The sequence below is a fragment of the Mesoplodon mirus genome, assembly GCF_964341445.2.
Source record: "Mesoplodon mirus genome assembly, chromosome: 7".
NCBI lineage: Eukaryota > Metazoa > Chordata > Mammalia > Artiodactyla > Ziphiidae > Mesoplodon > Mesoplodon mirus.
In genome coordinates this window covers 24,327,829-24,342,574 of record NC_138983.1, presented here as the reverse complement: position 1 = coordinate 24,342,574, position 14,746 = coordinate 24,327,829, and the positions used below count along the sequence as shown (strand labels likewise).

General features: G+C 43.1%; 1 protein-coding gene across 1 annotated transcript in view; it reads right to left on the bottom strand.

The window, feature by feature from the left end:
* Positions 1-429: 429 nt before the first annotated feature.
* The window catches only part of SLC1A2 (solute carrier family 1 member 2), a 92,243-nt gene continuing 77,926 nt past the window's right edge, over positions 430-14,746 (bottom strand). The window contains exons 10-11 of the mRNA XM_082626271.1: positions 4,568-4,799; positions 430-642 (exon numbers count right to left, since the gene is read on the bottom strand). Coding sequence (XP_082482397.1) covers positions 571-642; positions 4,568-4,799 — 304 coding nt within the window. The 3' untranslated portion in view covers positions 430-570. The remainder of the gene's footprint in view (positions 643-4,567; positions 4,800-14,746) is intronic.

The following is a 14,746-nucleotide window of genomic DNA, read 5'->3' as shown; positions in this document are numbered from 1 at the left end:
AGCCATTTAACTTAAAGCGTATACAGAAGAGAAATTGTACCTTAAGATGGGTACTTTGTTTTAATCAACACAAGGACATACGCTACAAGACATTTAAGGGGATTTACTTCTAAAGGCTTCTAACAGAATCTCTTGTGTGTTACAAGGTGAGGCATGGAGAACACTGGAAGGAGTAACACACTGACTGTCTGCTCATTAATCCAAATCCCTGGAACGTGCCACACGGCTTTAGTCGTGTCCCCTGGGAAAAGAGCATCCACGGTTCTGCATCTTGAGAGAAAAGGGAAGCTGGCAAGAATGCATCTTCAATTCAAACTGATTCCTCCAGCGACATCCATTCAAACAATAATACAAGTGAGAAAATTAGATGGTTACCAAGCATTATTTGGCAAAGACACAGCACCGTGCCTATCACTGACTCACAACAGATCCTCTAAGCCTCAGCTAACAGATTAAGTAAACATAGAAATATATGTATTTTTTTTCTTTTTAAAGAAAGCTTGTTTATATCCTCTTTTACCATAAGATACGCTGGGGAGTTTATTCAAGAATTTGCTGACAGTCATATCCTTATTTTTCACATTTCCAAGGTTCTTCATCAACACTGCAGTCGGCTGACTTTCCATTGGCTGCCAGAGTTACCTAAAAATAATTATCATCAACATCCTGCTTACGGGCCGCGAACCAGAAAACCACCCGGGGGGTTATGTGGAGGAGCACCAGACCCAGGTTCTACTACACAACTTAAATATTAATTTTAAACGTTGTTCCTTCCAAATTGATTTTGAACTGGTCTTAGTTTTCAACACTGATTCGCGAATATTAAAAAAAAAAAAACATAGTTGCCTTAGGGGGTATTGAGCGACTAGAGATACCTTGCAAATTGGGGGATAAATAACTTCTAGGGTTGTGAGGGTGTCTAATTACCCATAGACCCACCACACAACAATGCAGTCCTGAAAACATAGTGCCCTTGTGCTACTCCAAACAACCACAGAGGAAAAAAAAAAAATCCAGAACTAGGCAGCTAGTTCTACCCATGCATGTGAAAGGTTCAGTTGCAATGAGGCCAGGTGGAGTTTATACATGTCCAACTTTCAAATCATTATGGTCTGGCTCTACCATATAAGCTATCCAGGCTTTAAAAATTAAAAAGGAAAGGAGGGAATTAAAAGGCTGAAATCAGTATCTCTAAATTATTTCATTGCAGACATTTATTAGTCAACTATAATCTCCAGACGGTCAGTATTATGTTTCCCTGGCTCTCAGCGAACTGAACCCTTACACAGAGTGGGAAGTTTTCCCCTCCACGTCTAAGTCATTTTCCTAGCTTACCTTCCATCTGTCTGTCCTCAACGTCATGTGCAAACTTAAACCCACGATTGATATTCCACATAATGGAGAGACTGGATTTATGGAAGCATTAGGACATGGAGACATGACAAACGCAGCAATGTTTGAAAGAAATCTGGCTTTCTTCTTACCCAAGTGGAAGTGAGAGGCATGCATTATGAACACACACAACATGCTAGGAACAGAAAACCTTTCACGAACCAAGCAAATGAAAATAAAAACTACTCATTCCTCCGGTCCCCATGAGGCCCCCACATTATTTTTTTTTTTAAAAAGACCATGCAACAAGCAAATGAAAGCATCACATGCAGTTCTTCTGATTAAAATTAAAAACATTGCATAACTTCAAACTACGGTTACAAGGCAAGAGTTTGAAAATAGAGAGACCAACATAACAGAACAATGCTTAGAATGGTTAAAGTTGTGACCAGAGCAGCAGCAAACTTGTTTCCCCTTCAGTGAATTGTCAGGAAAGACGGCCAGGGACAAACTATCTGCCTGGAGCAAGCTGCCTGTTCACCATGACATTGAATGTACCTATTTGGCTTTCAGTGATGAACCAGATCAATAGCTGTGCAACATTATAAATCATGGTGCCTTTCGAAAACCAGACAGAGCTCAGGTGGCAGGGGCAGGGAGGCTGTTGTTTTCAAATACTGAGACCTGTGTCTCTGAAGTAGCTGGGACAGCAGCTTTTTTGGTATTTCCTTTTTCTGTCTGGATTAAAAGAAGCAGGGACTCCGCTCCCCCAGTCTATTCCACCCGGCTCCGTCCCAACACCTGGGTAATGGAAGAGCCCAAAGGGGAGAACTGGCAGTAAGCAGTGATGTCTCCCAACTCAGCTTTTAAAACAGTGAGACTGAGAATGGGCCAGAAGTAGGTTCAAAGGCAGGAGTAGATGTGACTCAGATATTCTGGGAAAGCCTTCAAATTCACCTCCATAGCTCTGACTGCCTCCTTTGCATATAGGTGTCAACTCAGTTAATTGGTCTAGAGTGAGAAGGGTCGATTGGCCTCGCCTCACAATCTTCACTGAGCTGAACCCATCACTTCACTAAAAAATGCAAACCGCCAAAGAGTTATTAAACCAATATGGCCGTTTCATCATTTCCATAATCTGCTCAGTTTCACCATTTGACCATCTAAACACTAATTCACCAACGAGTTTGCAGGTGGTTGGTTTGGTGGTCGATTACCTAGAAAGACTGAGCCACTGTCTCTATCAAACTGTCCAGCAAAAAAGGTTATCTGAATTAAAGCATGGGGTCGAGATGTTAAAATACACACTCAATAAATATTTCTGAACAGCCTACTGCATGCCTGGCACTGCTTTAGGGCACAGCAGTAATAAACAGGGACACAGTCTCTCTCCTCATGGGCTTACTTCACAGTGACAGAGACAGTTGACCAACATTTCCCTTTAGGGATTGAACTGTTTGCTAAAATAAATGAAGCAAATTTGTCCTGATGTGCTTGATATGCTTTAAGGGAAAAAAAAGTGCAGGAAGTCTGAAATCTAAAGACATCTCCATGCCTATACACTTTCCTCAAAACTTGTCCTACACAATACTGTTAAGAAGCCTCCTGAGATGCTCCAAAAGGGCCACACCAAAGGCAGTTAACCACTAGGACTCTTCTTATATATAACTGCAAAGTTAAAGAATATATGTGGTGATTTTCTTTTGTTTCCTACTACTATTTTTCCTCATAGGGCAGTAATTGGGATCAAGCTGTATCTCCACTCTATAACTGTACATTCATTTTGCTGTCCTCCAGTGCCTAACTCAGGGCTTTGCAGATTATGGGCACTCAATAAAACTTGACTAATAATCAAAATATAGGAGGTCATAGGAATAAGATGGGGGTGCTCAATTAAACCCCACAAGGCACACGATGAATACTTGTTAAATATAATAGAGCATAAAGCTATTCCATGGAATGTTGACCCTTGTTTACCAAAACTAATATTTTGATGGGGAATAATCCAGCACAATCATTGAGATGTGGAAAACACTAACCTTCCAGGAGAATGGAGTATACCATTTAGGTGCATCTGAGTTTCTAACAATTTTAATTGTTTTCATTGAGTCAATTAATTTATGCAGTTGCCTCTTGATGGGCGGGGTCCCTCCCTAATTTGCATCAGAGCCCTGGTTTACCCACACATGTAGCTTATACAGAGGGGATGAACCAAAGATGGTGGCTGGACCTATGATACAGTCCAGTAGAGGGGATTGCTTCTGTGTCATCCTTAGTTGTCTGGCAGAAGCCATGGCATATATTTGGAATGACCCAGAAATAACATAGGGAGAAATTAACTATTAAATGAGATCCGTCAACAGGAGTCAAAAAGGTATCAGAAATCTGTGTTCCGTTCAGATTGTCCTCAGTTGCCACTTACAACCCTTAGATTTGACACTGCTCACCTGCCAGGGTTTCTCCAAGTTTGCTTCACTCTGGTCATGACACTTTGACAATGTCAAGTTAGTTACAATGAAGGCTAGACAGAGCCCATCAAGCTTGAAGACTTAGCATCCAACAGCTTGGAAAAGAGTCCAGAACATCCATGCTTCAGGAAAAATGGTGCTGCCAGGCAGTATGTGACATATAGTGTTTTTTTAAAAGACATCTATGGATAATTGTCCTGAAGGAGAGTTATTCTTTACTTGAAATTGCTTCCCCATTCTTGGAGCAAAGTGATTGTCAGGTCAAAACTCACCTTCCCACAAAAATAATGAAGAGAAAGATAGCTGCACAAAATTATGTGGGCACACTTTTGACCAATACATGATATAGAGCAAGAAGGAATACTTGTGCTATGTAAATCAAATGATTCTGGGTATTTCTCTTGATGTTTCACTTGAACAGAATATTTGAAAGCCAACAAGGCCCTAGAAACCACAAATTCTTGAGCATAATATTCAAAGAAAACTGATTGAATTTGTGAAGTGGGTGGACGGGGGAGTCAAAATGATTGTTTTACATCACATGGATAAAACAAGCAACTGATTGGCTCTTTCACCGTTAGACTTGTTGATTTCCTGCCACGTTAGACACAGAGTTAGATGATCTGGGACTCATAGACGCTTGAGTTACATGATTCTTTAGAAAAATAAATGTGACAATAATACATGCAGGGCTTTTGTGTTTGCTTTAAGAAATTGAGCATGCACTATTAAATACAGGTCTCGATATCCATGAATGGGAAAGGTACCTTGCACTCATCTACTATGACAGAGTTGTGTGCAGCATAGACACATTGGTTGGAGTTGTTTTCCCTGTGGTTCTTCATGTCATCGTAAATGGACTGAGTCTTGGTCATTTCAATATCTTCATGCACTCGGTGCTGGGAGTCAATGGTGTCCAGCTCAGACTTGGAGAGGTGATAGACAATCCCAGCCCCAAAAGAGTCTCCCACAACATTGACGGATGTTCTCATCCTGTCCCTGGGGACAAAGAACAGAACACGTTTAGTGAGGAAGCAGTATGATGTGATGGTTGAGAGGTCAAGGTCTAGAACGGAGAGACCTGGGGTTGAGCTCTGGCTCTACCTTTCCCTCTGCCTGGTCTGGGGCAAGTGACTTAACTTTTAGGAGCCTTGATTTCCTTGTTTGTCAACTGGAGATAACAATCATACTTCTCTCATAAGTTCGTATGAAAATTAAATGAGACAATGTATGTAAATTGCTTAGCAAAATGTCTAATGAATGGTAAGCACCCAATAAACAACAGGAGAAGAGAAAGGAGGAGGAGGGGAGGAAGAATTAGAGGGAAATAATGTGTCCAGATCTCAGAATTAGCTCCCAGACTGCAGCCATTCCTAGCTGTGTCCAGCGAGTCCTCTTGATTTAAACTGTTCTTTGAAGATTCCAGATTACCTCCACTTATTTTATTTACTAATTCTACAGGAAAGTGCAACCACCTGTGAATTCCCCCATAGTAGAAAATTCATCTTTTTTGTAAGGATCAAAACAACACTGCCTTCCCCCTGGGCCCCAGTCTGTCCCTAGCACACACATATACACAGACACAGCTGTTGGGTGAGAAACCCAGTCACAATTTCCTCCCTGACCTATATGTGTAGTGCCTATGTGTCCTGAAAAAAACCAAAATGCTTTCTCTTGCTCTCTCTGTTAATTAAAAAAAAATAAAATCTTCCAGAGGGCCTCTTGAACCAAGAAGGGTTGAGAAAAATCCTTCCTCAAATATTGTTTCTCAAGTTCTGACTTGAAAAAAATAGGATGGTTGATAACATTCCCTCTTAGAACGTCAGCACCAGGAAAACTAATTAATTTCTTAAGAGTAAGTTGTAGTCTCTCACCCATAAGTTTAAATCAGTGTGAAGAGTCCTTTTGACCATGCTTATGAGATACTCAAAGCTCTAAAAAGAAGGATGTTGGAAAACCACAAAGAAAATAAAGAAAAAGAAGGAGTTTAGGTAAAAATGCTGCTGAGACATCTTAGTTCAGGGCACTCTAGTCTTCAATTTAAAATAAATAAATAAAGGAAGATACTAGAATTGGTTTAAGGCAAAGTGGAAACCTTAACAGGTTCTTGGAACCAAGGCCTAAAATAAATTCTAGTTGCTATGATCAAACCTATTTCTCATTAGAGAATAGTAATTATGAAGTTGTACTAGGAGGAGTCTGGCCTGGTTCCTTTGCAAGGAACTTGGGAGCCAGCTGGCCTTCTGGTTTCAAGCAGGAAGATGCTGCCCATGAAAAAATAAAGATCAAAGCCCGGTTTCCACTCTCAGGGGCATCTCTCCATCTGAGAAGTCTCTTCCCCTCCCTTCCGCTTTAGAGAATCTGCCTTAGCGTGATAGTCTTAACATGAATGAAGACTGGGTCTTGAGGTCATCCACAGAATCAGGCTCTTGAAATCAAGATCACTAAGAAGCCCCAGTATAAGGAGATGAGAAGGAATATGTATTAAGAAAAAGCATGGACTCTGGAGGCAGGCTGACCTGGATCAAATGCCAGCTTTTCCCCTTACCTGTTGGACAATCTTGATCATACTTAACATTTGTGAGCCCTGGTTGTCTCATTTATAAAATGGAAATAATAAAAGTGTTCCCTACATAAGGGTTATTGTGAACAAAATGCTTAGCACAGTTCCAGACATTTAATAAGAACTCACAAAACATTAATTTTACATGATGTATACTTTTAATATCACTATTAATCTTATCAGGTCAATTCATATATATTTTTGGAAGCTCCTAGGTAGAACATCCAAACATGCCTGCTTAAGCTACTCTCTACCCTGAAAACATTAACCCTATTTATAGGCCAATTCCTATGGCAGCACACCCAACTAAACAGCTGAGTTATTTGTTCATCCTGCAGTTGTAGTCTACTTTGTTGCTTTTCAACTATACTTTCCATCCCTCCTGGCCTCTGCTCTGAGCCATGCACCCAACACCCCTGATCAACTGTTAAATTCCAAAGAGCACTAAAGTCTTGGAGAGGAATGCTCTGAATACTCACTTATCTCATGGCCCAGAAGAATCTGCCTTATTGGCAAGTAGAGGGACCAAAGGTAATGGTGGTGGTGATGATGATGGTAGCTAACTTTTATTTGTATAGGAATATACCTTATAGGTATTACCGTATTTAATCCTCACCACAACTCTATAAGAAGGACTATTATCCACATTTAAGAGATGGAAACACTGAGGCCCAAAGAGATTAAGTGGCTTCCCAAAGTCACACACGCTAGTAGAGTCACAGAACCATATTTGGACACAGGCAATGTGACTCCAGAATCCCCGTACAGATGAACTGATTTGCAAGGCAGAAAGAGAGACACAGATGTAGAGAACAAACATATGGACACCAAGGGGTGAAAGCAGGGGCCGGGTGGTGGTGGTGGAATGAATTGGGAGATTGGGATTGACATGTATACACTAATATGTATAAAATAGATAATAAGAACCTGCTGTATAAAAATAAATAAATAAATAAAATTAAACTAAAAAAAAAAAAAAGAATCCACTGTCTGCCATGTGATGCAAAGCACCCAGGAGCCAGACAGTCCTGATTTTGAATCTAGCTCAGCCACATATGAACGGGGTGACCTGGGTGACTTCCTCAACCAGAATTTTTCTCATCCAGTCAAAATACCTACTTTACAAAATTTGGGGAAGATAACGCCTGTTCCTGATCCACAGCTGATACTCATTATGTGCTGTCTCCTTCCCCTATTGGAGTTAAGCATCACTCATATCCCATCACGGGGACAAAAGCACAAAATACTATGCTCAAGGATTAATTACTTTTCCAGCTTAATAAAGCCATTTCCACTCAAATGAGTGATACAAGTTCACAAACTCCCCCTTCCTCAACTCTTGGCTTTCTCTGACACCAAACCCCACTCTCCTGAGCAGTCACTGAACCAAGTTTTGGGAATAGCATTTCTGGGTGAACTTTCTCCAAATGTGCACAATGCTCATGTCTCTTCCATATGCTTAGGTCTCTTTGAATTTGAAAAGGAACTCTAGCCAATGGAAATAGTCACCAGGACAGTAATGGATGGAAGACAGAGTTGGGTGAAATCAAAGCAGACTAATGTTTGATGCCCAAATCAACATACAAAGGGCCCTGGACTTAGGGCTAAAACCCTAACCCAAGTGTTCTAACTCTCTCACTTCTTACCTGAGCATGAAATATGGAATGAGGCTAATTCCAACTCCACAAGAAGTTGTGAGGGTTAAGTGAAATGAGAGACACAATGGGAACGCCTTAAATACTCATTAAAAATTGCAGGAGCACATAAGCCTGAAAATGTCTGAGTGGAAATAAGATAAGAATGTGGACTCTAATACTTGCTGAGTTCTTTGTTAGTTCATTGATTCATTCAACAGGTATCTAATGAGCATCTTAGTGTGTGCACTATGCCAGGTGTCCAAGCAGTAAAGAGCAAGAAAAGACCCTTTCTTTGTTCTCTTTTCTGGTAGAACTCACACTCTCTTTACTTGTCTGTATCCCCCACTAGAGTAAGTTAAATATTCTAATAGGAATAAGTGCTGTGTGTTCTTGGGTTTTGTAGGCAGGACAGTTTATCTACACTTGGGCCCCAGCAAAGGCTTGAATAGAAGTGTCTTGAGTCAGGCGCTAAGGGTGGGTCTGAGATAATGAGCTAGAGAGAAGAGAGAACTAATACGTGTGAAATCTAAGAGGTGGGTGCCCTCAGGAGCGTTCAGGATGACTAGTGAGTACAGTGAGAGGCAGAAAGTAAGGCCTGACCAAATCATGTATAGCCTTATCAGTCAAGTGCAGGAGTTAGAACTTTATCCCATGTGTGACGAGGAGCCATGGAAGGGAAGGATCACCCTTGTTCCATTATAAAGGATGGCAAGACTGAAAGAGCAAAATCCACTTAGTGAAGATGTGGGGAATATGGAGAAAGATGAATTTGAGAGACATTTAGGAGACAGAATTACAGGACTTGAGGACTGATTGGTCACAGAGAATAAAAAAGAAAAAGAGTCAAGAATTCCTCCCGAGTTGCTGGTTTGGACAACCAGTGGACAGGGCTACCACATGTAGGGGACACAACTGGTTGGGGTGAGAAAGGTTCTGGTATCAGCTCAAACATACTGAGTGTGAAGACTGTGACCCAGCCAAGGGGAGCTGTCCCGCAAGTGGTTGGGAATACGGACTAAAGGTCAGGAGAGATAGCTGAGCTACAGGTAGGAAATTAGAAGTCAGCACCTAGAGAGGCCATGGATGGGTGCCAAGGCAGGTTCAGTTCATCCTTGGGGAGAAGTAGAGTGAGACAAGCAGACAATCTAGTCTAGAACCCTGAGGGAGACCAACATTTAAGGACTAGGCAAAGGAGTAAGAGCCTGCCAAGGTGGCAGGAAATTAGAAGAGCCTGGGGGAAGAGTGTTTCAAAAGTAAGGGTGTGAAGGACAATACCCGTGATTGCCTGGAGGTCAGGTGAGATAAGGGAAAGCAGTGTCTCTTGGTTTCAGCAACAAAGAGGCCATGATTGACCTGGCAAAGGTAGTTTCAATACAGAGTCAGGGACAACCGAAGCCTGTTCGCCATCGCTAGAAACTTGAATGAGAGATGAGGAAGAGGGAATACTGTGTAGAATCACCTTATTCAAGAAGACTGACTGAGACGGTGAGGAGACAGAATGGTAGACAGAGGCAGATGGAAGACAGAAATTTCAGTTTGCTTTTGAGGTCACCAGGGGAATATCTGACCAACTCTGGGGAAGTCCGATTCTGGCCAAAAGCAGGATATGGGGATTTATGGTTCACATGTGGAAAATTTCTCCACAGGCAAATACTTTCATTTTCTCTCCCAACAGCCCTGAACCGTTCATGAAACCCTGCTGACCTCCAGAGTTTTTAGGCTGCTTGGTAAAAAGAATTTTAGAGTGCTTGCTGTTATTCTCGGGTCTGGATGTGGTGCGTCAGGACCTTGAGAAGGGGACAGAGGTGAAGGCAGAATCTTTAATTGAATGAATTCACTACAGATGACATAGCTATTCTTTGGGGACCACCGGGAATCAAAACCAAGAGGGGAGCTTGACGAAACTCCTTCACGCTGCGGCGCTGGGTCTGGTGCCCTGGAAGAAAAGCATTTGCCAAGGTGGTCTCTCTCTTTCTCCTTCTTTCAGTCTAAATCTTCTGGCAGGAAGATGGTGGGATTGTCTGAAAGTCCTGCTCACAGACGAACAGAACCAGGGGGCAGGATCACTCAAGATTCATCTGGTCCCTGGTATTGGAGTGAGCCACATGAAATTGCCATTTTAATGAGTCCAGAAAGGCCAACTGTTGGCAATTTCATATGAGTCAGCTTAATATTCATAGAAACAGATCATTGTGTCTGCCTCTCAGAATGCAGGGTGCACAGTGTGGCAGGTGGGTCGCCTGAGGCCCCAGACCTTGAGAAGGTTGGCACGGTTCTGGGCTTCTGAGAGCTCAAACCACATGGGATTAGGGAAGGGAAGAAGGACCCACAGAAGCATTGGTTAAGAGTGTGAATTTTGGATTCAAGCCTGGATTGCAATCCTGGCTCCAGCAGGATTAGCTGGGAAAACAGCTTTTTCCACTCAGTTTTCTCATTTGTAAAATACGGAAAGTAATATCCACCTGCAAGCATGTGGAGAAGGTAACAACGGCTAACCCATATGGAGCGCCTGTCCTCTGAGAGGTCCTCAGCCAAACTCTGCCTATAAAAGGCTTGACAGGACGCCTGACCCAGACTCAGCGGTCAACCTTAGCTGCTCACTGCCATCATCATCATTAGTCCAAGCAAAAAGGGGAGCAAATCACTTCCTATCTTATTCCTCCATCACGTCTTATACGTTCCTCTTTTGCACCTAGCACTGTGGGGAGTTTTTGACCACATCTATCCCCATTACTAGACTATTAGCCCTTTGAGAGTTGATACCATATTTGTTTATGACATGGGCAGGACCTGGGGGAAGGAGGTAGGCAGGTATGTGAAGGACGCAGGGTGGGGATGGATCATTATTTAAGAAGTGGAAGCAGATTAACTCTAGAAAGAGAACTGTCTTTTTAGCAAACGTCCAGTTGGATATTTTGGTGGTGAAAAGTTAGGATGCAGGACAAGATCTAGAAGAAGGAAGAGAGAGACACCGAGAGACACCAGAGTCCCTTGCAGAGGACAATGAGAGAGGTGTCTTGAAAGCTGCGGGGAAACACAGAGGAGGAGAGCCAGGAGGCCCAGCAAGGCAGGCAGAGACTGGAACTAAACAGGTGTAGGGAGAGGTTCCCAGTGGTGGGGGACACTAAAGGAGTTTTTTTTAAAGAAAATAAATGCCTATTATTAACTTTTTACTTTCTGTAAATTATTATTAGCAGTGATTACTTCAGAGAAACAAGACCTGAAATTATAGGGGTGGAAAAATTTTCCCTTCTAGATTCTTTGGCTGGTCTAATAATTAAATTGAAAATTTAATTTTGTACATATAGGAAAATTTAATTTTGTACATACCTGAGCCTTATAAAAATAGGAGACTCAAAAGCAGTCAGGCAGTTGAGGTTTATATGCCATCCTAAGCTAAGGAAGGGGATATGGGTCTGGGACTTGAAAGGGGAGGAAGACAATTCACAGGAAGAGCAAATATTTGGTAAAAAAAATGTTTGCCCTGCCACGCAGATAAGTCTTTCCGTGAAAAAGTTCTCTCTGGTAATAGCATTTTTCCTGGTATAGACCTCCTTTCTAAATTCTTTTAGGCAGTTAAGGGGAGGTAAAAAGCTTGTCTTGAGTCTGCTGGGTCTTGACTGCTTTCAGCTCAAAATAACCCACATGCCAACTGGCATTTTGCGGGGAGCCGCATATTTTGCTCCTTTTCAAGATTCAATTGTAGGTGAAGGGAGACTTCTCTTTCTCATTTTATAACTCTCCTGAGCTTGGTCCCTCCTCTCCCTTCCAGGAGCACATATTTCTTTTGTGAGCATTAAAACATGACTTCGCTGTGTGGAACTATCGCCCCGCCTCCACCCCACTCCCCTGTGTGTTGAGTCAGGGACACTTTGGCAGGGGAAGAAAAGACTTAGTCGAAAAGGATAAGGATGTCATGCTAAGGATGACAGAGAAAGAAGATGAGGTAAGATGCAGAAAAAAGGAGAAATCAGTGGAAATAGGAAATCAAAGCAAAAGGCTTAAACATGAGTCCCTAGACTCTTCAGAGATAGGGTAGATGTAGGGATTGGTTTTCTTTTCCACCAAACATGGAATGAGGGTTAAATCAGTTAAATAAGAGAACAAGAACCCAGATGGGCAAGCCTGGAACATCTAAGGAATAGCCGGATTGTCTGAGTTTGAATCCCAGTTCAGCCCTTTAATATCTACTAAACTGAGATAAGTTTCTTGGCTCTGAGCCTCAGTTTTCTCAACTGTAAAACAGGGATAATATTACTAGCTGCCTCATAATTTGCTGCAACTTTTTAAACAAGTCTATGTAAAGTGCTTAGAACAATGTCTGACAATGAAGGAGCACTCACTGAGTATTAGTTGTTAGAGTCCTGTGTCCTTCTGATCTAGTTCCATTGAATGGATGCACACGATGTCAACCAGTGCTCACAAAAGAGTAGAGATGCTCATATACTACAGTCAGGAACTCCTACTCCCTACCTCTGGTCCATTGCTTCTGGAAGTCAGGTCCCTGGAATGATCATCAGCATCCCCTGGGAACTTGTTAGGAAAGCTACTTCTTGGGCCCCTCCCCCAGATCTCCTGAATCTCCAGGAGGTTTTGGTGCACGCTTGAGTTTGCGAACCAATGCTCCATTCCATCCTGGGAGGCTAATGACGGAGCCTCTGAGAGCCCCACTGCAGGGTGGAGGCTCTCTCAGGCTTCCTTATAAATGCCATCTCAAGTATACCCCCTAATGAGCAAATATGTCCCCAGAAACAATCTCACTAGCAGTCCCATGTGATAAGTGGGCCATAGATCCACTTGGCTTTCCTTTTCCCACCTGTGGCCAGACCCAGTTTTTTGTCATCTCTTCCTGGTATTGCCCCACAGTTCTCCTTCCATCCTGAATCCTTCAGAGAGAGAGGGGTGTCACAGATCTCATAAATACCTGCCAAGGACTCCTGTTACAAAGGGCTTCTTAGATTCTGGGGAAGGTTCTGGTTTTACCAGCCCCACCCATCCGGTGTTCTAGGACTCAGACACTTTTTAGGGCCCAGAATCTTGGTTTTCACCATGACATTTACAGAACAGCTAAGCTTGCTCATTGAAAAACGTCCAGGGCTCGGCGAGCACTAATGAGGCTGGCTGATCTCCAGCAGTTGGCAAACACCATGGCACATTAAATGTCACTGCGGGCTTTGTTTGGTTTTAAATTGAAAAGTTGAAAGCTTACAAATTGAAAGCTTACAAACCTTGCCTGGGGAGGAAAAGAAATGCCCCCCTGTTCTTTGTCTCTGCTTTCCCCGCACAGACTACGTGTCACCAGGGAATCCCTGCACCCCCCTCTCAACTCATCCCCCTGCCCCACTCACACGCTGATGGGCACCCAACAGCCACGGCGCCCATGACCAAGAGCGTGTTTCCAGAACTCCTCTTGCTGGTGAGAAAGAATGTGGAACCATTCCTAATTCAAAGCAGATCTGACCTAGCTACCGACCCCTAAGCACACTTTCCCAGGATCCTCTACCGTCCCTTTTTCTTTTCTTCTGAAAAGGAACGTTCATGCTTATTTGTATACAAACATCCATCACCAGCAGAAGCCTAGTCTGGGTCTTAAAACTAGAAGGGCACTCAAGGGCATGGGGTCTAGACTGTGCTTTCAAGCTGGTAAGTTACTGTTCCCATTGTACACACGACACAGCTGAATCCAGAGAGTAAGTAACTCGCCAGCAGCCCCACAGCGACTAGGTGCAGAGCTCAGACCCAGGGCTCCTGCCCCTGCCTTTCTTCCCTTGATCACGGGGCCTCTTTCCATCTGAGATCAGACCCCAGAACTAGAGGCGAGCCTTCAATCACTCTTCCCTTTCCAGCTGCAGCCTGGGGTAGAGTTTTCTCAAATGCAATTTCATCAATAGAGTTAATCCAAATGTATCATCATTTTTTTGTTGTTCAGCCAACTCCCTTCTGCTAGCACGTTTCAGCCCTGGAGTTAAGACGCCCTGCTCTGGGTGCAAGTGTGAGCATGTGAGTGCCCATTCGCTAACATTTAGGTCAGGAGGAGCCAGGGTCTTGAATGTTTCATGAGGTGACTCTTCTCCAACAGGCTTGGAAGCAGATGACTGTCAGGAAGACAGGGCCCACGATGGCTGACCTGGGGGGGTGTGCAGCTGGAGGACTTGAATTCTAAGAGTGGCTGAGACCTTGATTGTATCCCATTTGTCCCCACTTAACCTGCTTGTTTTGTTTTGTTTTAATCCTGGGAGAGGGGAAAAAAACAGGTCAGACAAAAAATTCTCTGATTAGTATGTAGAACCAGGGGTGACCCGAATCGGTCTGTTTTCCCCAACCTCTCTGACTCTGGACCCCTCTGTTCCTCCTCCCCACTGTTAGATCTGCTGGGTACCTAGTAGGATGCTGTGTGGGGTGGCGTGAAGGGCCCTGACCTGGCCGCACAAGCTCTCCTGTGCCTTTTGATGCCCAGTTTCCTCATCTGTGAAACACACCATAGTGATCTTTAAGGATTAACTTTAAACTGATGTAAAGAGCAAGGTGGTACCACCAAATATCTGCTCCTTTCCTTCATTCCTGATAACACAAGTACATTTTTACACTTAAATGCATTTGCATTATAATGGGGGCAGCATCTATAATAATAACTAAAAGAGATGAATCTCTAATGGTGGATTTCAAGCCTCAGCAACAAGTCCAAGAAGAGAATAGGCAAGGTAGTTGGAGCAGGCAAAGGCCCCTCAATGACAATGAAAGTTCAA